General features: G+C 56.0%; 2 protein-coding genes across 6 annotated transcripts in view; one reads left to right on the forward strand and one right to left on the reverse strand.

Moving 5' to 3' along the window:
• The window catches only part of GSG1L (GSG1 like), a gene marked incomplete at both ends in the record, with an annotated part of 218,812 nt that extends 211,000 nt beyond the window's left edge, over positions 1 to 7,812 (forward strand). For all 5 annotated transcript variants that reach the window (XM_082671356.1, XM_082671357.1, XM_082671359.1 and 2 more), the window contains one exon: positions 7,715 to 7,812. In XM_082671356.1, the coding sequence (XP_082527482.1) occupies positions 7,715 to 7,812 (98 nt within the window). The remainder of the gene's footprint in view (positions 1 to 7,714) is intronic.
• Positions 7,813 to 18,088: 10,276 nt separating this feature from the next.
• Positions 18,089 to 24,255, reverse strand: part of KATNIP (katanin interacting protein) — a 198,503-nt gene continuing 192,336 nt past the window's right edge. Inside the window, exons 23-28 of the mRNA XM_082670946.1 lie at positions 23,807 to 23,917; positions 21,948 to 22,087; positions 19,969 to 20,070; positions 19,238 to 19,398; positions 19,026 to 19,114; positions 18,089 to 18,492 (exon numbers count right to left, since the gene is read on the reverse strand). Coding sequence (XP_082527072.1) covers positions 18,434 to 18,492; positions 19,026 to 19,114; positions 19,238 to 19,398; positions 19,969 to 20,070; positions 21,948 to 22,087; positions 23,807 to 23,917 — 662 coding nt within the window. The 3' untranslated portion in view covers positions 18,089 to 18,433. The remainder of the gene's footprint in view (positions 18,493 to 19,025; positions 19,115 to 19,237; positions 19,399 to 19,968; positions 20,071 to 21,947; positions 22,088 to 23,806; positions 23,918 to 24,255) is intronic.

Here is a 24,255-nt window from a genome sequence, read left to right on the forward strand (position 1 = left end):
GGGAAGGAGGGTTGAGTGTTGTTATTGTGTAGACTGAGAGGCTGAGGCTCTGAGACGCAGATTGACTTTGTTGAGATCTCTGGCCCCCCGGGGAAGTACAACTCAGCTTGGCGTGTAGATCTCTCCCATTATCCTGGAACCAGGCCGTTCCTGCTCTGGCCCCCAAACTCTCCACCTCATTTCTTCCCACTCTCCCCTCCCTCATTCTGCTCCAGCCACCCTGGCCTTTCTCTTTCTTGAACATACAGAACTCATTCACTCCACAGAATCTCTGCACGTGCTCTTGTCTCCACCTGAAAAGCTCTCCCTCTAAATCTTTGCATGGCTGGCTTTGTCTCCTCTTTTTTTAAAAAAAAAAAATTTATTTATTTATTTTTGGCTGTGTTGGGTCTTTGTTGCTGCACGTGGGCTTTCTCTAGTTGTGGCGAGCAGGGGCTACTCTTCATGGCGGTGCGCGGGCTTCTCATTGTGGTGGCTTCTCTTGTTGCGGAGCACGGGCTCTAGGCACATGGGCTTCAGTAGTTGTGGCACGTGGGCTTCAGTAGTTGTGGCTCGCGGGCTTTGTTGCTCTGTGGCATGTGGGGTCTTCCCGGACCAGGGCTCGAACCCGCGTCCCCTGCATTGGCAGGCGGATTCTTAACCACTGCGCCACCAGGGAAGTCCCTTGTATCCTCTTTAAGCTTCTCCTCAGAGAAGCTCCCCTAACCTGCACCAGCTTCCCCAGTCGACCTCATATCACTGTGTTTTCTTTTCTTCATCGTATCTGTACCTCTCTGACATTATACTTACATACCTGGTTTTTGTTTTGCTGCCTTTCTCCGCTGGGTTCCATGAGATTAGGCACCCTGTCTTTTGTTTTGTTCACGCCTGTATCCTGAGAGCCTAAAGCAGTGGGTGGCACACAGTAGGTGCTGAATTGCCTCTCCACCATATCCCACCCGAGAAGCCACTTTTACATAAAGAGTTACATGAACTTTTGGTTATCTTAACTGTTCCAAAAGTTGCTATTTTTTCTTGGGCTGCTGTGATATAGATTCTGCCACATTTTTTTCTTTTTTCTTCCTGAGGAAAGAGTTTGCCTTTGAAAGCTGCCTTTGGGGCCTTGCAGTGCCACCAGCTAGCTCGGGGGCACATCAGATGTGGCATTTAATGGAGGCAGTGCTGCCATATGGTCCAGGTGTCTGCATCTTCCTTTTAGGGACAGCTGGGGTTTGCGGCTGATTGCAGCTGTCCAGTTCAATGCCCGAGACAAGCTTTTGATTTTGCCAGGTGTGTCTGTGAGGCTGGGCTGAGTGAGAGGCTGTCACTCGCCGGGTATAGAGGTGGCTTCTGGGCGCTCCATCTAGACGAGTCTCTGCCGCCGCTGCCCTCGAAATAGCAGAGGGAATTTCAAGGAAGACTTTTCTGGGCTCAGAGCAACTTGGCATTTTTATTAGATCAAAATCAAATCCAATATAGTACTGCTTGAGTCTGCTTCCTTTATTAAAATGGAAACAGACAATATTTCTGAAATAAATATCAATGCCAACTTGCTGGACACACAGACAGCCATGCAGCTTGGAGATACCTGAGACCCTGGCACTGGGGTAGAGAGAGCTGAGCCAGCGTCAGCATCGGAATCCCCTGGAGGCCTCCCTGAAACACAGATTGCCCGGCCCCACCCCAGAGTTTCTGGCTGAGGAGATCAGGGTGGGGCCTGGGGTTCTGCATTTCCAGAGACTCTGCTTCTGCTGCTCCACAGACCACATTCTGAACTGCACTTGTCCCTGGGCTGCTGCCAGGAGGGAGTCTGCATTTTGTCACCTGTTTGGGCTCTTCAGCAACTTCTGGATGGAAACTGCTGCTTCTAGGGCCGATTCTCTTCCCATCCATCTTCCTAAGACACAAAATCATGTCTTCTCCACCCCCTCCCAGCCCCAAACCTTCCTGTGAGAGCATCCCTGGTGGGTGTCAGGTCCTGTGCCAGCCCTCCTGGACCTTCCCCGGGAAGCCTTCCCCAGCCATCCCATTCGTGCTTCAGCCTTCTTTCAGTCACTCATCACTCTTGGAATCCTCCTCTGCGAACTCTCTCCCCACTGGGATGGAAATGTCACGAGGACCAGGACCTTGTCACCACATTTGTGTGGCAGTCCCAGTGCCTAGCACGGGCTTGGGCCTCAGTACCTTTCCAGTGAACGGTTGAGCTCCCTTTGTCTCCATGGGGTAGTTTCTCTGAGGACTGTTTCCGTTTTACGGGTGAAGTGCCTCGGATTCTGAGCAACTGTGTCATTTTTCTTCGCTTAGAAGTCTGGGCGACTCTAAGCTCAAAGCTGCGTCATTGTTCTTTATGCCCATTTGTGCCCAAGGCAGTGTTGCTGCGATCATCCCCGATCCTAAGAAACACTTGGGGCCAGTTGTTAAAATACAGATTTCCCTGGAGATTCCAATTCCTTGGTTTGCGGCAGGCCAGGAATTGGCTTCAGGTAAGTCTGATGATACAGCAGAAACCCCAGGTGCAGGATAAGCCCTGTGCCCCCAGGGGCCTGCCGGGCCGTTTACACCTGGCACCCAGGGTCTTTGCAGCTGCAGCCTTGCACTCCTCACCCCTCCAGCCCCGTGTACTGGGCTTTCCAGCCTCACAGACCATCTTGCTTTCCTCCAACCACCAACATCATGAGCTTTTCACACCTCCTGAGAACCTCATCTACCTGCCAAGAACCTATTTCACACCCTGTTCCTTCTGCCTGAAATGACCTGCTCCCTGCCTCCCTTTGGCAAAAAACAAAAAAACAAACCCTAGCAGTGGAACTGTGAGCTTCACAGTGCTTTCCAAGTCTAGCTCAGATTCTAGCAATAGTAACCAGTCCCCTCTCCAGCTCCTAGCGGCGGTGGTGTGTTCACCTCTGCATTTCCCTTCCCTGGCGCTGGAGTAGATGAGGGAGAATTTTATAGTGGTTACAAGTCCAGCCTGTGGAGTGAGGCTGCCTAGGTTCAAATCCCAGCAGTAAGACCCTGGACAAGTCACTTAACCTGTCTGAGCCTGAGTTTCCTCATCCGTGTAACGGGCATAGTAATGGCACCTAACTCCCATTTCTGAGGATGAAATGAGCCAGTGAACACGAGGCACAGTGAATGGCTCCTGACACAGTGAGAGCTGGAGGCATGTTTGCTCTTGTCATCTCTTCCCCTCACTAGACTGTGAGCACCCAGAGGACAGGTCTGCATCTGACTCCTGTCTGCAGACCCAGCACCCAGATGGAGGCGGACACACAGTAGGTGCTCAACAAATGAGGAAATGAAGGAATCAGTGGCTCTGGGGAGAGGTGGCAGGTTCAATGGACTCAGCCTGATCCCGAGTGTGGGAAAGAGATGGAGAGAATGTTATGGCCCAGGAAGGAGTCCCCAGCAGGTGGACTCTAGTGAAGAGAGGGATGAGACCCCCATTCGATCTCCTAGGAGAGAACCCATCCCCAAGGTAAACCAGAAAACCCAACCTTCCCCTCCACATGGATCCCACACAAATCCTTCCCAAATCCTCCATCGTATTCATTCAACAAATCTACTCTCTCAGCACTGTGTGTGGAATTGTGCTGGGTGCCAGGGACACAGCGATGAATAAAAGTAGAGCTAGCCTGTGTCCTCATGTTACATACAGCCTAGAAGAGGAAAACGGGAGGAAACAAGTAAACAGATATTACCACATATGATGGAGTTTCTGAAGCGTCCTCAGCGTGCAGATTTACAGAGCAGGATTGACTTGGAGAGGCAGTCAGGGCGGCAATGGAAGAGGGATGATGGTGTCACTAGCTGGAAGGGTCTCCAAAGCCAGACATCTCCGTGCCAACCTTGATTCCTCTCCCCATCTCTCCCCACATCCCAAGTCTTTCTAGAGATAAGAGTTCAAGGTTGGGCAGCCAGACAGTAGGCTCTGGATGGGCCCATGAGTCCTGGAGAGAGTTCTTCAGTACCTTGGACAGCTGGTGGAGAGGGTCCATCTGGCTCTTCTGTGATAGGCTGAGCTCCTCTGGGGTCAAGAACGTCAGTACCAGCTGCCTGCCCACCCTCACTAATTCCCCTACTGGCTTTGGAGCACCTTGGACAAGTCACTTCCCCTGTGATCACCCCCATTTCTCTGCACATCTGTGATGCCGCTCTTGGTCTTGAAGGACCCTTCCAACCCACTGAATCCGTTTTGGAACAGTGGATGTGATTTCACACAATTCAGCAGAGCTGAGAGCTGATCTCCCGGGATCTTGGTGCCTTGGAGAGAGTTTGAGACAGTGATTTCCCACTGAGGGACTGAGATGGTAGGACTGGAAGAGGCTGAATGTTAAAAAACTTCTTGTTTGATATTTGGACCAAAAATGGAAGATAAATCACATCTTCTGAGAACCTCCTATGGGCTGAATACTCTGCTAAGCCTGGGAGGTTCCAAGGGAATTTGAAGCACAGGACTTGCTGCCAACCCTCTGAGTGAGACCTTGGATAGATCTCTTCCCATCTCTGGGCCTTGGCCACCTCATCTGTGAAGAGAGGTGTTTGAACCCAAACCCCCTCTGTACTGGCATTTTTGAATTTTCACATCTCTCTGATGTCACATAATGAAAGGCTTCTAGCAGGGGGCCTGCAGGGTCTGCTGACTCCTTTGTAACTAACATCCATTTGCGGGCCCAGAGAGGTGAAGTTACTTGTCAAAAGTCACACAGCTTTAAAAAAAAATAGGTTCACTCAGCTTGTCAGTGGTGGAGCCTGGATTTGAACCTTTGACTATCAGACTCCAAGTACAGTTCCCTGCCCTGAGTCTGTACCCAAAGGAGGAGAGGCTAGCAAAGAGACTCTCAAACGCACAGAATCTCAGGGAAGGTGGGCCGAGCACATGCCTCCAGCTCAGGGATCGCTCCTTCTCCTCCCGCATGGTTTCTTCATTTGTTATAAAAAGTCAGCTCAGGACGTGCTCTGTGCCCAGCCAGGTGCTGGGGGCTGCGGGCTCCGGGATGAAGCAGACCCAGTCCCTGACGGCACTGAGTCCCCAGGTTAGCTGGGGAGACCCCGGAGTCATGGGACAAAGACGCCGGCCGGGAAGGAGTCAGAGGTCAGAAGTGGCCTCCTGTGGGCTGAGTCGAGCCTGAGAGATGCTGTTTGGCCCACAGACGGTTTAAAATGCTTTAAAAGCCTTAGTTGTCATCATTTAAAAGCCAGGAGATTTGATTTCAAAATCCCAATTTTCAGTTTCTCTGATCATTTTGGGAGATCAGAGCCCACATTCCCCACGGCAACAGTTAACCAAAGCTGAGGAAAGGCTGCTTCTGGCCACTTCACCCGATTATGTCATTTGCTTGGGCCAGTAGGCATTTTGAGGTGGGATTCTCTGATTTATAGCATAAGGCTTTTTCTTTTTTCCTGGCTGGTGACTGGCCCCAAAGTAAAGGAACCAGGAGAAGGGAAGTGAGTGAGGAGTCGTGGTGGGCTGGTGGGGTGTATGGTGAGGTCAGGGCTCCCCTCACTGTAAATGGCTCTGGGCCCCAAGCCCCTCCTGGGAGGCTAGAAAAGGGAGGAGGACCCCAGTCATCAGCGAATTGACCTGATTTTGACTCACAGAAGTCATTTAGAAAAACAATCAAGGCTTTCTGTGCACCAAATATTTGCTTTTAGATTTAAAAAAAATCCCAACACCTATATCTTGGCAGCAGGCACTTACAAAGAATGCAACTGTTTCAGTGACTGGGGCCAAAACAAACGTTTTTCCTGAGGCCAAACGATTCCAGAATGTTTGGCAAATGTTCCCACCCCCTTTTAAAATATAGTAAAATTAGCAAAGCACCAACATTAAAGAATATTAAAAATAGAAGAAACGCCAAAGGAAAAAAAAATCACGCGTGCACACTCCCCACCATTGGTACAACCATCCCCATCTTTGCCTGTTCCCTTCCAGCCTTTGTTATGGGGAAGAATCTCCCAATAGTCAGAGCTACTTTGGGGGTGGAGGAAGAGTGATGAGCCGTCTGTCCTTGGAGGAGTGCAAGCAGCCGCTTGGCTTCAGCAGGAATTCCCACCTCAAGGGGCTTGCTCTGAAGGATGTCTGACCCTAAAGGATGAGAAGTATATCTGAGCATCCTTTAGAGCTCGGAGGGGGAAGCAAACGAGCAGAGAACACATTTCTTTTAATGCTGAAGTTTCGAATCAGGAAGAAATTGATTCAACCCAGCAGGCCTGTAGCTGTGAATCCTAAGGCAGCTGCTTATGTTGGCTGAGTCTCAGTTTCCTCATCTGTAAAATGGGCTCAGGCTTGCGAGGACAGAACCTAGCAGGGTGTGTAGACTATAAGCACTCTGTCGCTGTTAGTTTTCCCCTTTGCCCTTTGAGCCAGTCCCACCCACCATGCCACGCAGTCTCTCCTCCCTGTGATCCCCTTTGTTCTTATCTTTCTGGCTCCATTGATTCACCATGGAATATTCTCCAGGGGTTGAGCCATTTCTCTGCTGGGCTGTCTAATGCTGGGGGGGGGGTGTTGCTGACAGAGCACCACTTGGAGTGGATGCTCCAAGAGAGGGAGACCCCTGAGGCTGGAGAGAGGATGTCCGGAGGGCTTCCTGTAGGAGGAGAAACTTGAGCTGGGCTTTGAGTGTTCAATTCAGCAGTAGGTACAAGGGCATTTTAGGCAGGTCCCAGCTTGGAGATGGAAATGGATCTGGTGTGTTAGGAAGACATGAAGGAGGTGCTTGGGTGAAGGCAGGGGAGCGAGCTTCCGAGAATCAAGAACAGAAGAGTGAGCATGTTGGATCCGTCGAGCCTCCCAGCCCCTGTGCTTGCCCAGGCCGTCAAGAGCAGAGGGCCGTAGTGGGAGGCGGTAGAGGCTCTGCCCCACGTCTCGGCCCAGGGAGCTGCTCAGGGCCGGCTTTGGGACGTCCACGTACTTGCTCGCTGGCCTGAGGTCAAGTACAGTTGGGGCCCAGGAGTCATCTACACTGTTCTCCTTCTAACCCTCCCACAGCTCCTCAAGCACGTGGGAGCCCACAGCGGAGCCCAGGGAAGCCTGACGGGGTGGGTGGCTGGGGGGCAGGTGAGGGTGTGGGTAGGTGAAGGGGGGGATGGAAGGTTGGTGGGTGGATGGCTTGAGTGGGGTGGGTGTGCAGGGTTGGTGGTGGGGCAGTGGGGATTGTTGGGTGGGTATGTTGGATTAGTTAAGGGGTAGAGACTTGATGAGTTAGTGGATGTGTTGGCAGCTTGGGAAGCAGATGAGTAACCGGATGAGTTGGAGAGCGGCTGGGTGGCCGGATGGGTGGATGTTTCAGGTTACGGGTAGATGTGTGTGTGGGAAGCCAGGCTGGTGGGAGTATTATGGGGTGCTGGGAGGCTGGATGAGGCAATGGTGGGCGTATGGTGTGTTGAGAGGTGGGAGATGCCTGAGTGGGTTCTAGGGCTGTGGCAGGCTCCTGGGGGGATCGTGTGTGAGTGATGGTGGATATCTTGGTGGGTTGGTGAGTGGATGGCAGCGGATACTGGCAGGTGGATGTCTAGGTGTTGGTGGACCGGTGGACAGAGAGGTGGGTGATGGGGGCATGGCAGAGGTGGAGAGCTGGGTGGGCGGATGGTGATACAGTGAGTGGGACAGTGGGTAGAGAGCTGGGTGCAGCTTGATAGATGGGTGGGTGGGGAGCTGGTGGGGGTCTGTGGGCCGATGGGGTGGGGGTGGAGGAAAGCAGCCGTTGGCACTGACCACACCGTCTCTCTGCAGGATACCAGCCACACATGGGAGATTCCTGGCCCCGGAGCTCCGCACAGGAGGTGCCAGAGCTGAACCGCCAGTGCTGGGTCCTGGGGCACTGGGTGTGACAGCGACCAGCCTGGCTCCAGACCTCGGGCCGTCATCGGCACCAGCCCCCTGCTGCAAGACCACTGGTCTGGCGCCTTTGGAAACCTGGCCTGTGTGGGACACATGTGGCCTGCCCTGCCCGCCGCTGCCTGGGTCTCAGGGTCCTGGAAACAGGGCCAGGGCAGCCAGAGGGACTGCACAGGGCTGCACAGCGTGACTCTGGGACAGCAACTCCTAACTCTCGCCACCGCCACATGCAGAGCCCTGCTGGGTGCAGCTGGGATGCCGGGAGAGACACAGACCTCCGCCACCGAAAACCTGGGACCCACGAGCCAGCCGGGAAGTTCAGGAGGTCCCCAGCGTGCGGAGCCCTGCGGGGGGCAGGGAATGGGTGGGGCTTCCTGAAGGAGGGGCAGTGGCACTGGCACCAGGGGCATCACACAGCAGGCACACAGCAAGGGCTCAATAAATGCTTGTTGAATCTTTCCTTGCCGTGTGTGGAGGCCAGTTGCTCTCTGGGCCGTGGCTGCCCCCTCCTGGCCCCCCCGTCAGGTCCCTAAGGAACCTGAAGATGAGATGGCCCTGAGTGAGCTGGTCAGGGCCAGACATTGAAGCATGGGCGGGTGGGGCAAAGTGGGGAACCTGGAGCTGAGGCTAGGTCTGGGGGGTGGGGTCAGGATGGAGCCAGGCTGGCAGGCTGCCTTGGATTCCAGAGGGTGGGCGAGGTGGGGGCCGGGCAGGTGGGAGATTTGGGTGGACAAGAGACAGGCCCTCAAACCCAGGCGCTAAGCTACCCTGCCTCCCACAGGGACCCTTTACCCTGTGTCTAGAGCCACATTTACATGGAATCTTAAGGCTTAGGTGACTGGGGAAGCATTCCTATTGTGAAGACGAGGGAACCTGGGGTCACAGAGATGATGTAACTTGCCCAAGACCACAGAGCTAGCAAACGGCAGGTGAGGGTTTGAACCAGGACTCCTGACTCCAAGAGGCCTCATCCCTTCCCAGAAGGATTTCTAGAGCTTTCCCTCAAGTAGAGAATGTTTTTCATTCTTTCATAAACCCGTCATCCAACCATCCATCAGCCATTTTCCATCCATCCATCCACCTCTCCAGCCAGCCAGCCAGCCACCCATCCGTTCATCCATTATCCACCCATCAGTGGTCTTTCTTCCTTGTATCAGACGTCCATCCATCGTCCTTTCATGCATCACCCATCCTCATTATTCAACCATCCATCCATCTGTGTATCCATCTATCCAATGATATAATTCATGTGTCCCTACTATGTGCCGAACACTGTGGTAGGCGCTTGAGACAGGACACTGCACCATCCAGAGAGGGCATCTGTCCTCACGGAGCTCACAGGTGGGCAGGACACATAACTAGACAGATGATTATATAGGGCAGTGTGTGAAGTGCTCTGGGACCAGGCAGCCTGGATTCAGATCCCAGCTCCTCCACTTGAGGCCTTGGGCAAGTTACCTGACCTCTCTGTGCCTCAACCCCATGGGCACATGGGGGTCATCAGCACACCTACCTCTTAAAACTATTCTGAGGGTTAAAGGAGGGAATGTATGCGAAGCTTTTAGAACAGAGCCTGGCACACAAACGCTCTGTCGGTGTTTGCTGTTACCTCAGTGAGGGGAACTGAGGGGGGGACGCTGCAGGAGCCCAGAGGCCGCACCTGCTTACTGGGGGGGGGGAGTGGTGGTCAGGGGAGGCTCCTGTGGGAAAATGACATTTAAGCTGAGACATGAAGTTGTCTAGATGTTGGGCAGGCAAAAATGTTGAGGGGAAGAAAGTTGGGAACATTATAGGAACTTTAAGATAGTCTAGATGGCAGGTGCGGAGAGAAGGGAGAGCAGCGGAGGTGATGAGAAATGTGGCAGCAGAGGTCGGTGGAGCCAGAGGGACTCTGAAGCCTCTTTAGGATGGAGCAGCAGGGGATGCTCTCAGCAGAGTGGGAAGCGCCCAGCTGTGCATTCCAGGAAGGTCCCCGAGATGCGGGAGGACGGCCCCCTTCCTCACCCTCACCACACCTGAAGGGAGAGAAGAGGGTGGGCTACTTCAGCACGGAGGCCCTGGGATGGGACAGTGAAAGCAGATTCAGGAGCTAGTCAGCAGGGAAGATAGGCCGATGTGGGGGGAGGAGAGGGGAAAGTCAGCGATGACTCTCAGGTTATGGGCTGCGGGAGGCGGGGGCAGGGTCAGATGTGTTGAGTCTCAGGTGCCTGGGGGACACCAGGTGGAGGTGTGTGCTATTCATTCATTCATTCATGCAGCTGTTAAGTCAGTGATTCATTCATCCAGTAAATATTGCAGACCTACCGTGAGGGGTGGGAGCTGGGTCTGGGACCCAAATAAAAAGGCTTTGAGTGTCAGGACAAGAGGGTCAGGCTTTGGCCTCTGGGCGAGAAAAAACCACAGCAGCAGAGCGAGGCTGGGCAGGGGCGTGTCCAAAGGGAAATCTGGCCCAGGGCCCCTTGGAGCTCTTTATTCTCACCCAGGATCCTTTCAAAGTTACAAGTGGACCACAGAGGTCCGGGAGATGAGTTTCATTGACACATGGGAAAAATTTTAATCTATTTTAATAGTTGTGTTTATGTAAATGTGTATTAGGAAAAAAATGTATAACGGGCACATTAGTGCCATGATTTCACAGACGTTATTGCTTAAGATGAAACCAAAGTAGGCATTTAAGTTCAAAGGAAAAACGTTGGCTTAAAGAAAAATATTAAATAAATAATCGTGGAAGTGGTATGTGATTATGGTACGCGGACGGCTCAAGCGAGGGCCATTCTTACCCTCTGCTCAGGCCAGAGAGGGAGACGGGGAGGAGGGAGGAGGCCCCTGGGACCGCTCAGGCTTCAAGTCCTTTTGGACACCTGCTGGGCGGCGGGGAGAAGTAGCTGTCTTTCGGTCTCACAGAGGTTGCAGCAAGAAGGCTGCAGGTTAGATTAAAGGAAGCACTTCCAGGCAGGCCAGGTGGGTGATCCCAATGAGTCCCTACTGAGAGTTACTGGAAGGGTTGTCTTCTTGCAGGGAACAGATGTCACACTGTCTGTCTGAACCTGGGAGGACGAAGGACCACCTGGTTTGAAAGCAGGGGTCCTGGATGAGCACACACAGGCTTGGATGGGGAGGCAAAGGCGCCCTCCTCCCGCCCCGGCGGACAACTTTCCCAGCTGCATCCCCTGCACTGAGCAGACATGGATAGAATGACCATCCGTCTGTCCATGGATAGAATGGCCGTTGACCTTGGATGTTGACCTTGACCCCCATAGGTTGGCCTGACCCGCAGCCCAGAGTAGTTCTTATGCAGCCTGTTCTGCCCTGGGCACCTGCTCCCAGCCTCCCTGTAGCCACACACCCTGGGCTTGTGTGCATACGCCAACCTCGACATTGTATAAGCTTGAGTTAGCAACTTGTACGTGCACAGCTGCTAACCCACCCTTGCCTGTGTGCTCCCACTGGCCCTGAGCACGCGTTCACGTGGGCACGTGCTGGCCCTGGACACGTAACAGCCCTGGACCTGTGACTGCACATGCCCCGTGCCCTGAAATGAGGCTCTGCCCTCTTGTTTGCTCACGTCACCCCCTTTCTCCCCAGGTGCCCTTGGGGCCATGGTCCTTCCCCTGCCCGGGGGCTAGCGGGCAGGTCCAGGCCTCTGGAGGTCACTGGGCTGACTGCCTTCTTCGGCTGGTGGCTGTGATGAGCCGTCCTCCCCGCCACCAGCACCAAAGCCAACCCATCCTGGCCACACACTCCTTCAGGTAATGGACGCGTCAACTTGATTCATGGCCATTCCTCTGCGGCAGCCAGGCCTGAGGACAAGGCACGCTGGGAGGCTCATCTCTGGGAAGAGCTGCTGCTTCCAAGGTGCCGACTCCTTGTTTGGGAGGAAGTGGGGACAGAGGAAAGCAGCTGGGGCTGCAGAGTTAGTTCAAATCCTGAGACCACCGCTGGCCTGCACTGGGCCTCATTCATCGAGAACTCTTTGCTGAGGGGCTTCCGTGTGCCAGGTGCTGAGTGTGCACTGGAGCTGCCACGGTGAGTCAGAAAGACACTGACTCTATTCTCATGGAAAGTACATTCCAGGGAGGAGACAGCGATGACTTTAATAATTCTAACAAAAATATCAGTTCAGCTTCTGAGAAGTGCTGTGTAGGCGAACCACGGGAAGACCGGATTTAAACTGCAGGGGTGAGGGCGGGCCTCTCAGAGGAAGGGCCATGGCAACAGGGATTGAAGGATGAGGAAGGAGGCGATGAGGCGGTGTGGGCAGAAGTCACAGCATGTGCAAAGGCCCTGGGGTCGACATGAATGCCGTGTGGTTGTGTGTGACACCGGGACAGTATGCCTGGAGCTCCAGGCGAGGGCATGAGGGCTGCTACTGAGCAGTCTGGGGTCAGAGTGTGTGGGGCCTTGGGGATTACGGCGTTTGGCCTTCACCTGGAAGGCCGCAGGGAACCTCGAATAGGAGGGTTTTAAGAGATGGACACATCAGCTCTGCGTTTTGGGAAATTCATCCAGGTCTGGGAGATGGGGTGCAGGGCAGAGGCAGGGTGACCAGAGAGGAGCTGCTGCAGTTCCTGGAGGGAGATGGGGAGGGGGGGAGGGGCGCCTGGATTGGGTTGGCCTTTCTCTGAGCCTCCCTTTGGGGCTTTGATACTGTGCAGGCAGGGATGCTGTAGGCCACATGAGGCCTTCGTGGAAACCAGGAAAGAGTGTCCTCTGAGTGGATGACTTAGAAAAGCTCCTGTCCCCAAAGCACGAGAGATGGGGCCCTGGAGCACACAGCCTGGGAGGCCTGGAGTTTAGCTCCACCCCTCACCCCTCACCCCTCACCCCTCACCCAGGGCCTCTGGGCAGTGAACGAATTACACCGTTGTGCTGGTGGACAGCCCCGCCGTGGGACCGAAGATAAACTCAGCTCAGCCGGACCACCAGTCATGAGGAAAAGCCAGTCTCCTCCGCGTGGGGAGTTACTGCACAGACAGAAAATCACGGCGCGGGACCTCTTCCCTGTGCCCGCACAGCCCGGCCCACCATACCCTGGAAATTGCTTCTCGGGCCACATTTCACCCCGGACTGACGCTGTCTGAGCCTCTGCCTTCGGGGAGGCCGGTGGCTGGGGGATGGCCAGAGGCCTGGCAGGGGAGCAGGCAGCGGCCAGGACTGGCCAAGACACTGGGGAGAGAGGGGCCCTGGGACTTGGGGGGCGGGGAGCGGGAAGGGGCCTCTGCCTGGGAGAAGTTCCATGGCATGAGGCCAAGATGGTGAGTCAGTGCACCAAGCCCCCTTCCCTGGACCCTGCTGACCCTCCCCCAGAACTTCCAGGGTGAGTGGGTGGGTGTCAGGGGTGGGAGGTGCAGGCAGGGTGGGTTAGAGAGAGGAGGCGAGGGAGGGGCTCGGAGCAGGGACAAGAGCTGGTGGGGGAGGGGAGAGCACTCACTCTCTAAGGCCAGTGCCCTTTGAGGACGACCAGCTGAGGCTGGAGGGCATTCCGGAAGTTCAGGTGGGCGGAGCGGGAGAGAGTGCCGCACCGCTCTGGTGAGGAGCCTCGACCCAGAGCTGGGCAGCCCTGGGGTCCCATCTCAGCCCCCAGGCCCCTCTCTTACTGTGAAAGCCTCAGTTTGCACACCTATAAAATGAGGGCAATCGGGCTTCCCTGGTGGCGCAGTGGTTGAGAGTCTGCCTGCCAATGCAGGGGACATGGGTTCGTGCCCCGGTCTGGGAAGATCCCACATGCCGCGGAGCGGCTGGGCCCGTGAGCCATGGCCGCTGAGCCTGCGTGTCCGGAGCCTGTGCTCCGCAGCGGGAGAGGCCACAGCAGTGAGAGGCCCGCGTACCCCCCGAAAACATAAATAAATAAACATGAGGGCAATCATGGAACTTAGCCAGCGTGCTCTCCCTCCCAGGAGATGCCCCAAGGGCACCCAGAGCGACTCCACAGAGCAGGCATGGCTGGCACCATGCGACCTGGGTAAGGAAGGTCACTCGAGAAGGTCGCACAGCTAGGAGGCGGTGGGGCCACACTTGAGCCCCGGCTGGCTGGCCCCAGGGCCGTTGCTCCCATCAGCAGCACGCTGGGGAAAGGGTACCCTGGAGGTCTCGGTGTCTGACAGTGACGTGCGCCTTCAGTGACGAAACCCCAGAGCATCCAGCTTGGTACGGGCTTCGCCTGCGTTGGCTGTTATTATTTTTGTTGTTATCATCACAGAACATGACTACCAAAGGCTGCCCCTTCGGCAGGGGCTGAGTGGAGCAGTTTCCCAGAGGCTGGGAACCTGGAAGTGGTGTCGTGAGTGCCACGTAGAGGTCCAGGGACATGTCTGACCGCCAGCCCCATGGCACATTGGGACACACGACAGACGCCTCGCCTGCCTCCCCCGGCCCCCTGGCCTGGGCCTGTTGCCTGACTGGATGTTTGAAGCTTGAGTCCCAGGCCCCCAGGATAGCTCTCTGCGTGCCTAGGAGGCTGAGCCCCACCCCTGCAGGGCCCTGCAGCACTGTCCCCCCGTCCCCCCTGCTCTTCCACATGATCAAACTGTCTCTGTCTCAGGGGTGCCAAGTCGGATGCTGTGGAGTTGTGATGTTGAGGCCAGCGAGGCAAAAGGGGCTGGTGGGGACTGTGATGATCCGGGAGGAGCTGCCGGGCTCAGGGCCAGCTCTGGCTTTGGGGACCATCTGGTAATGTGGGATGAGAGCTGCCAGAGCTTCCGGTTTTTCCAGAGAAGCAGGGAATTGCCAGACCAGTGCAGCCACCCAACCCCGAGGAGGCCGAGCCTCCGGACCATGAGCTGCCGTTCCACTCCGAGGCCAGGGGGTGCCTGGAGCCTCAGGAAAGGGCCATCCTGGCTCCAGGTGGGGTGGGAGGTGAGGCCTGCGGAGGGACCCAGGGCATCTCAGCAAACGTGTCTGGGCATGGGGCAGTTGTCACCTGTCTGGCTACAGAAACAACAGCCTTGGCAGGCTCTGCGGGACCCTCTGGGCCCTTCTGAGGTCATGGTGCCAGTGCTGGAACTGTTTGGAGCCAAACAGACAGACAGACAGAAGCAGGCCCTTCCCACTGTAGATCAGAGAAGGCAGGTCCCCAGGGCACAGAGGCCTAGGGGAGGCTCCCCTGGGAGCCTCTGCCTGCTCTTCCTTAATCCTCTTGTCAGCTGTGGCCAAGATTCATTCCCAGCAGACCGTGCCTGGGTACCAACAAGCCCCTGCGTGGTCTGGGTGCCAACTGACAGCTATGGTTTGGGGCTGATTTACACCCCTGTGTTTACAGGGTCGGGGTGGGATGCAGGGAACAGGAAGCGGGATGTGGAGAGAGAGGAAGGCCTCTGTTCTCCAGGAGGGCTGGGGGTGGGGACTGTAGCTCCAGTCAGCAAAGGTTACCCCACTGACCCCTGCCTTTCTGCCCCTGGGGATTGAGGGGCGGGGCTGAGGCCTCAGGAATAATCCCCTCCCTCCCTTTACCTCCCTGGAGAGGCGAGGAGGGCTGGGGGGAACCAGCCCCGGGCACTCACCGAGCCAGGGGTCAGGGACCGAAACCTCCCGGGGGCCAGGAAGGGAGGGAGGGCTGACGTTCAGGTTGAGCTGGGGTGGACGGTCGGCTGTGCAGGACTTGTAACCAGATTTATTTGGCTCACTCAATGTTTACTTAAACGATTTAGAGCCAACATTTAAAAGTCCGATTTCACATTAAAAATAATGAAAACACCTGGATTCCTGGCTTCCCTTAAAACCCCTGAAGATCTGGCCTTGCGGGACCCTGGGTGCTGAGCTGCAGCTGCCCCCTAGAAGGGGCCCGTGCTGCCCTATTGACCAGGTCCTTGGAGGCCAGCTTTGCTCCCCGACGTTGCCTGCCTGGCTCCTGAGCAACAGGGACCCAGGCCCAGGGCCCTGGCTAGTGGCTGGACAGGCTTAGACGTTGGGATGCCCGACCGGCCTCACAGCCCACAGCTGGAGTGCGGGAAGGGCTGGCCTGCGTTCAGGGTCTCCAGGGCTGGCGCAGAGACACAGCCCTGGCAACACCAGGGTGGCTGGCAGAGCAGGGCCCTTCTGTCTTCACAGGAACTCAGAGGGGAGCAGGGGCCGGGGCGGGCCCCCTAGAGGCCCTGCCATCTTCCTTACATTCGGGCAGGACAGAGGCCCTCTCCCCTCTCACTGGTTCAGTGGAGGGAGGTGGGGTCTCCAGAGGGCCCTCTTACCTAGTGCCAATGCAATTGCTGGCAACCGAGCTGCAGTCTAGACCCCTGGCCCCTTCGACTGAACCTTCTGCCCACTCAAGGGCTGCTTTAACCAGAAGCCAATGCTCACCCCTAAGGGATGCAGGGGCGTGGGGAACTGCAGGAGGAGCCAGCAATCCAGCATCCGGGGGTTGGGCTTTCAGAATCCACACATGCTGAAGGGAAACCCCAGGGCCCAGGGAATTTCACCCCGTCTCAGCTCTCCCTTGGTTATCTCAGGATTTGTGTATTGACTAATAGCTCCCCAAGCTGTGTGTCTTGGGCAAGTTACTCAACCTCTCTGTGCCCTGGTTCCCTTGTCTGTAAAAGGAGGAGCATAATCATACCTACCCTACAGGGTTGCATGTGGATGAAATGAGTTAGTTCCAGGCAGGTAATAACCACTATAAACGTACGGGCTTCTATTACCTGGTCAGGACCACGACCCCATTTGCAGGTGGGAAAACAGAACAGCCAGCCTCCAGTGGACTCTGACTCAGTTCTTGGCGGCAGCACAGGCTCCCTCTATCTGACCCCAAATCCAGTGCATCAGACCATATTCTTAACAACATCTTTTATTGATTTTACAAGAGAAAAAAATAGAAAGTTATTTTAGAGTTAATGCCTGTACAGCTTTTTCTCCCCCTAAATTGCATGGTACATACAATTATTCTGAACATCAACTGAGATCCTGGGAGCAAGTGTGTGCGGTTTTCGTGCAAGCTCCCGGACACGTCTGACCTGTAAACATGCCTCGGTGGGGATGGAAGGCTGGGCTCCCTTGAAACCCGCGGCCCTGGTTTTGGTCACTAAAAGCTGGTCAGGTCTCCTGGGAGCCCCCAGGCCCCGGAGGCACTTGCCACATCTGGGGGGTGAGCAGGGCAGCCGGGGGCTTGCAAGCTACAGAAATGATGGATCTTCTCTGGGAGAAACGATTCCTTATCTTCACATCAGCCTCACGCTCCAAATGAGAAGCGCATTTGCATAGCTGCTCAGCTGAAGCTGCAAAGCTCATGAAGTATCTGCTGGGGCTTTTGGTTGCATAGGAACTACTTAGAGTACAGTAACGCGGCGGGGCTGCGCCGGGCGCCAGGAAAACAACGGATTAATATTTGGAACAAGAAATTACCCACCACCGGGAAACCAATTAGGTCCCTGATCCGAGCTTGTTACACGGGTGGAAATAGATGCGTTTTGGGCTTCACGCAGCTGGGGGTGCAAGGCCTATTTCCAACTTGCTGGGAAGCTGCTCGATGAGGGAGAAGGGGTGGGGACCCCCGGCAACAAGAACCTCACTGCCCGATGCCCAGGACACGGGGTCAAGGACAGATGGAAAGGGAAACAGCAAGCGCGAAAAGCCTGGATCAGACCGAGGGCACGGACAGGCGGGGAGTGAGGGCCCCGCCCCCTCCAGGCTAGTTCCAGCAGAAGGGGGCGGGGCTTCTGGGGCCCGAGCCTGGGGCTGTGGCCCCGGTCCTCTGGCTCCGGGCCCTGCATCCAGACGGCATCTGGGTGTGTCCTACTGGCCTTCCGGGGTATGACGCTGCCCACCTGTCCTATCTGGGCCGGGCAGCACCGCAGGGACAAGGCTCCGCATGCCAGGGTGGGGCCGGCTGTAGGCCACCGGTGGGCTCAGCTCCCTCCGTTGCTGAGCAGGACACATGCCCTTGGCAGATCCCTTCTTGGGCTTGACCAGAGGACAGAGGCCCTGCAGGACCGGCTCCCCTCAGGGGATCCCTCCTTCTTAACTGGGCCTGGGCGGGACCCAGGATGGGTGAAGGGGTGGTAACAGTCCAGGCTAGACATCGGCAGGGGTCCAGGGGAAAGTCCCACCTGCTCAGCTGGCTCCGCAGCCCCCAGATGAGGCGGGGAGGTGGTGGGGGTGGGAGCTGCGGCCCCTCAGCGGGGGCCTCGGAAGGCAGGACTCTACGCCTGTCGGCGTTGGTGTCTGACGCCTGGCCTCCTTTGCCCGCTCAGCCCTACTCCAGGCCCTGGCATGGCTGGCCATGGTACCTTCCTGCCTGGAGTCAGGCCGAGCCCGCGGATCCCACGACAGGCCTCAGCAGACTCGGGCCCTGCTTTGCTGGATCTCACGGTAGAGCGATGGAGCCAGGGGACCCCAGGCTCCCTGCAGCTGGCCCCAGGACCGCGGGGGACAGTGGAAGGCCACACCACACCACTTCTTCCACCTGCCCAGAACTCCTGTATTTCCCAGGGCCATTCACCCCTTGAGTCCCTTCTCTCCAGCGGGCTCCCTCCATGCTGCAGCTCCCTTCCAGCTCCTGGGGTCTGGGGTCTGGGGTCTGGGCTGGCCCACACGGAGGCCTGAGGGCGGGGGACATGGGTGCTGAGTTGGGGCTGGGTAACGGAGCCCCACCCTGGCTGAGAGGACCAGCTCCCCCTCCTTCAGCAGTCAGCACCGCCAGCGTCTCGCTGTCTCCTTCTCGCTGATGCAGGTTTTGGGGCGTAAGGCTGTCGAGGGAGAGCACAGAGGGAGCAGTGTCACCCAGCCGCCATCCCCGAGGGCTGCCCCATGCCCTTGGGGTGAAATCCAGACTGCCCGGGGTTGCCATTCACGGCCCCTGGAGACCTGGCCTCCGCCCCCAGCAGCCTCGAGCTCCCTCTGCCTGACCAACCCTGAGCATCTTTCAGGATCCAGCTCGAGCATCCCTCCTCTGGGAAGCCCTCGCCCTGTGCATCCTCTCCTGGTTTCCAGTGGCCCAGGGCAGGACAACCCTTTCAATATAGCGCTTCTGCCCTTAATGGCCCTTTTCCCTCTGTACATGCAAGGCTTGGCTTCTGGGAAGCACACCACATTGCTCCCGGGGTTCTGCCCCCATCAGCCCCCCCCACAGCCCCCCGGGGAAGGCTCCTGGGTGGAGGAGAGGTGTCTGAGAGCTGGCAGGGGCGAGAGACAGTGTGTGATGCTGCCAGCTCCTTCTCTGTTCCGACCAGACTCCTGAAGGGGGGTGGGAGGGGTGCTCTGGGCAGAGAAGGAAGCTGACCTGGGTCAGCTGCATTCTGCTTCCTTTTCGAGTTGGTAACGATTTGGTTTTCATTCATCATCTGCACGTCCTGACCCTCCACCTGATTACTGCAGGGAGGGAAAAGCCAGAAGGTTCCATCAGGCTCCAGGCAGCGTGTCCCTGCCATCCTTCCTCGTTAGGTCCGGCAGGGGAGGTGATGGGGGAGGGGAGGTCACGGGCTCGGGGCGCACCTGATGGCGGTGTGTTTCTCCTGGTGACAGATGTCCGTGTCCTCGGTGAAGAGGATGGTGTGGTAGGGTACTGTGGGCTCGCATGTGGGCAGGATGCCCCTGACCAGGTGGCCCACCATGGCCAGGATCCCATTGTACACGAGCAAGTCATCCACCAGGAGCTGGACAGACAGAGGAGGGGCTGTGTGGAGGGTGGCGTGTGGTCCATCATCCCCCTCGTCCTTCCCACGTGTGACCTCGGGCAAAGTGCATCACTGCTCAGAGCCTCGCTTATTAGGTGCGCGGCCCGTGTTATGACTTCAAACCTTCACGACGACCAGGAAAGGCGCCTGGATTAGCCCCACATTGCAGATGGGGAAGCTGAGGCTCAAAGGGCTAAAATCTTTCGCCCATGTGGCAGGGCATGGCGAACTCGGGTCTCTGGTCCCCCAGGGCCCTAGCTCTCCCTACCCCAGAGTTGCCTCCGGCAGGAAGACCTCCCTACACCAGTGCAATTCAAGAAGAAAAGATGAAAGAAAAGCCACTTTGTTTTTCTCGGGGTGATGATTCGATCACTCGGAGGTTTTGAATTCACGGTTGGATGGCACGGCTCCCTGCCTCTGAGGACCAGGCATCTGTGTCTAAGGTTGCAGCCGAGAGAAGTAAGTCAAACTGCGACAAATGATAATTGCCGGCAGCCTAATTACCAATGAGCAGAATTATCTCAAAAAACGCAGCCAGTAAGTACTTACGCCAAACTCCTTCACCCCTCGATGGGGTGTTTTCGCGTAATTCCACAGTTTGATCATTGACACCGTGGTAGGCCGATCGAAAATCACATAAACCCGGTTCACCTGTCAGAGAGAAGAACTAATTAGAACAGGCATGTTTGGGAACAGAGGCACTGGGCTGGGCCCGGGGTGCCAGGCGTGGGCCGGGGCGTGAGGGGGGTGGGTGCCCGAGGCAGTGCCGGCCCAGGTGGGCCGCCTGGGCTGCTCGGGGCCGCTGTGCGTGGGGTTCCCGCCGCCTTTCTTCTCCTTGCAGCCCATCTTGAGTCAGGTCACGTGTGCCTGCGTTTGCAACAAACCGCTGAGCTGGCTGTTGAAAGGCCTGTTTTCTGGGCCTGGCATGGCCGTCACTGAAATGCCTGCGGAGAACTGGGCGCGCCCTTCCCTTTCCTCCACGTCAGGTCCAGAAACACAGTCTGGGGCTCCAGGGGCCAAGGGAACGGTCCCCAGCTCCAGAGTCAAGAGGCACGACCTCCGAGCAATCAGCACAGCCTTGACCCCTGTTTGTCCTTTCTCCGGATCATAAATGAAAAGCACAGCCGAGTGGCCTTGAAGGCACCGCCGGGTGATTTTCAGCGGAGATCTTTGAACCTCTGCCGGCGGAGGGGGAGGGAGGTGTCCCGATCCGTGGCCGATCAGCTAGTAAAGTGGGACCCAACAGCCTCCTCACCCCCAGCAAAGACTCGCAAATATTAGGGGGCCCCTTGCAAGACAGAAGGAAGCATAAGAATTCAGTGTTGGCCACAGGCTGCAGACTTCGTGTGGTTCCAGCCCTGGGTCTCAGCCCCGAGAGGACGTAGGGGGATGTGGACAGGGTCAGCCTTCCGCTTGTACCATGGAAATAATAAAGGTCTAGAGGAGGGTCCTCAAACTCAGTTGCCCACAGCGTTCAACTGGATACAAATGTTTGAGCCCAGCTAGAAGAGGGAGAGACGGAGAAGCTGCTCTGCACCCAGAGGCCTTCATGTGAAAGATGTTGGCAGATGCCTGCTGGCCAAGGTCAAGGTGGCAGCCGGCTGGACTGGCCAGGGGCCACCAGTTTGCAGCCCCAGGTCGGAGGGCTGATAGATCTATGTGGTTCTCCTTTGCAGTGGTGGGGCTGAGGGGTTTGGCCTCTTCTCAAGGGAAGCTGATGGACCATTGAAGGGGTGCTGCCCCTTCCTGTGAGGGTTTTGAGAGGAAAATGTACCCCTTATCTTCCCACCCAGTGGTCACAGGGGTAGATGCCCAGCCCCTGCTGCACATCTATACAGGCATCTGGCCCCGTGACTGAGAGGCTAGGGAGTGCTACCCAACCCCTCCCATCTCCTGGTCTCTCACCTCCCTCTCTACCACTATCGACCAGGCCCAGGTGGGCAAAGGCCCACCCCGAGGTTCACCATCAGGCCTTGGAGCAAAGAGATAGGCAGGACCAACTGCAGAGTCTGAGATCTGGGAGACTGAGTCAGTTGGTTGGAAGAGCTTACCAGGCAGGTCTGAGGCCAGAGAGAGGGCAAGGTTGGGGTCAAGTGCCCAGCGGCATAAAAAGGGAGCAGAAACAGTGAATGTGGAGAGGCTGGGGCTGGGAAAAAGAGGACAGAGTGGACTCTGCAGAGAGAGACAGGGGCAGAAAAGAGAACCAGAGAGGGATGTCTTGCAGGGATCGACAGATGCCCAAGCCCCCAGGACTGCTGCACTGGGCTCCTGGCCTCAGAGTCCAATGTAGCCCTTCATCTCCCTGGTGTCCCCTTATAATATGCACCCTCAGAGCAAAGGGAAAGAACTCTGGCCAGGAAGAGCCAACCTGTCAGATGTGTTAGCAAAGACCCGAGGCTTCCTGGCGGCCCCTGGGCACTTTGACTTGTTCGAGGTTAACCTGGCCTGGAAGAAAGATGTGTCACTGAGACCAGGGACAGAAAGCGCCCCCAGCATCCACCCCAGGGCTGAGAGCCTCCGGAACCCACCAGGCCGGGCAGGATGGGAGCCAGCCACATGTGTCTGCCGTCACTGGTGTCGTTCACTTGGTCGATGAGCTTGTCGGGGGTCCGGACGTCCCCGCATACGCCCTCCAGAGAGTTGACGCTGTCGGGGAAGGCGGCGATATCTGTAGACACCTCTAAGCTCTCATAACCCAAAGTGGAGTGCTCACCACCGTGCACCTCTTGCGGCCTCCAGCCTCCATCACGCTGACGGCACGGCTCAGGGGACGCCAGGGCGGGCGCGCCTGGCGGGCAGAGCCGCCATCTGCTGCTCTGGGCAGCCAGAGGAGTGACAGCCAAATTAGACATGTTCTGGGGAAAATGAAAGCAAGGAGGCTGACGGGAGTCGGGGTGAGAGTGGAGGCGTGGCCAGTATCAAGGAAAGGGGAGGAAAGCGGGCAGAGAGCAGGCTGAAAAAGACGGGTTTCATGGAAGGGCTGGAGGCGGGAATAAAAACTGTTGCTGTCTCTTTGGAGAGTGGAGGGCAGACTCTGAGGTCTTCCTTTGAGAGGGGATGGACGGGGTCATGGCTGGATTCTGCCTTGGCATGTGACCACCCTACCGAGACTGGAAGGATGTGGGGGGCGGAGCCTGACTCAGCTATTGCTACTCAACGAATGGGCATTAATGTGGACGGAGAGGACATGGTCCCAGCTCTGACTCTGCCATCCTGGCCTGTGAGATCTTGGGCAAGTCACGGGCTATCTCTGGGCTTGTTTCCTCATCTGTAAAATGGGAATAAACATCTCTCTGTCCCAGAATTGATGAAGACTTATACATCTACGGAATCACTAATAACGATCAAAACCACCAGGAATCACGTATCCCAGGTGAGGAGCATGGTGCCACCAGGACAAAGCGGAAAAGGATCCAATCAGAACCCAGGGACCCCAGAGAGATGCAAGGGAGGCTTTTGGGTTTGACCTGCTCTGGTAGTTCCCTAACTGGTGCGTCAGGGATCACAGATCAAGAGCCCAGAGGGGTCAGGCAGGTTGTATCAAAGGGAAGCAGGACAGCTCAGTGGTCAAGAGCATGGTCTTTGGAGCCAGACTCCCAGCTCACTGGCTGTGTGACCTTGGGTAAGTTACCCAACCTCTCTGTGCCTCACTTCACAAGACTGTTGTGAGGGCAAATGAGGTACATGGGACAAGCCCTGGCACCGAGTGAGCCCTTGGTGAATATTAACACTATGTTTCTGGGGCCTGGGAGGTAACTGGAGGTAGAGGACTGGGATCAACCAGGTGGATGCGCTTGGGGAGAAAGGGCAGCAGACACTCAGGTCCAGCCATCGTCACTATGCAGGACTGTGGCCTCGCACTGCCAACTTCTCAAGAGAAGCTGAAGATTGGGTTGTCATCTGAAACCTCCTGATTTTTAAAAAATATTAGCGACTAACTCAAAACATTTAAAAACTCACTGGGCTAACAGTTTGCTAATTCTGGTGTCGGTATTCTGTGAGCAAAGGGCTCCACGGTCAATAAATTCAGGACACACTGGGTTGAACACAATAGAACAGGTTTCTCCCTACAGGTCCTGTCAGAGCCTTTACAACTCCAAAGTGTCTGTGGTTCTCCAAGAGGGGGCTGCAGGTGGTAGCCTCTCTCAAATCCCTGAACCACAGGACTCTTTGTCTTACGGATGTCGTGGCAGGTGTGCCTGGGAGCTTCTCTCTGCTTTGCAAGGGTCACATCTGACTGTAAGTAGAGCCCAGTGGCATTTTTAATTTCCAGGTCTGGTTCCTACAGGGACATTTCTCTCTACATTCGAGGATTCTGCTTCTTCCCCTGACCCTCCCATGCTCCCTGCAGTCTGGGTGGAGCCCCCCTTCTGCCTAGAAAGGATACTGTTTTCCGACAGAGGGATTTTTTCTCCCTGTTCGTCATACAGCTCCAGGCCGGTAAGACCGATGTAATAGGGGTCACCCCAGCTGGTCAGGAGCTGAAACTGGAAAATGACTGCAACATGTTATTAAGGAAAAACAGGCTTAATTTTCTGGAGAACAGAGGAAAACAATTACAAAGATAAAAGGGATATGTGTATATATATATATATGTATGTGTGTGTGTATATATATATATATATATATATATATACATGTTTATAGAGATGAACGAGAGAAAAAAATGATTTCTTTTTCCTTTGAGACTGAAGTCAATCACAATGTATGTGGCATGAAATTTTCTTTAATTTAAACTGCATATGAATGTGTGTATGTGTGTTTTAAGAATTCAAAAGCTTTCTCCAGGCCCCAGGAGGTAGGAGGACAGGCAGGGAGGGTGTGCTCCAGGGAGCT

Source organism: Grampus griseus, assembly GCF_964374135.1.
Source record: "Grampus griseus genome assembly, chromosome: 14".
Taxonomy (NCBI): domain Eukaryota; kingdom Metazoa; phylum Chordata; class Mammalia; order Artiodactyla; family Delphinidae; genus Grampus; species Grampus griseus.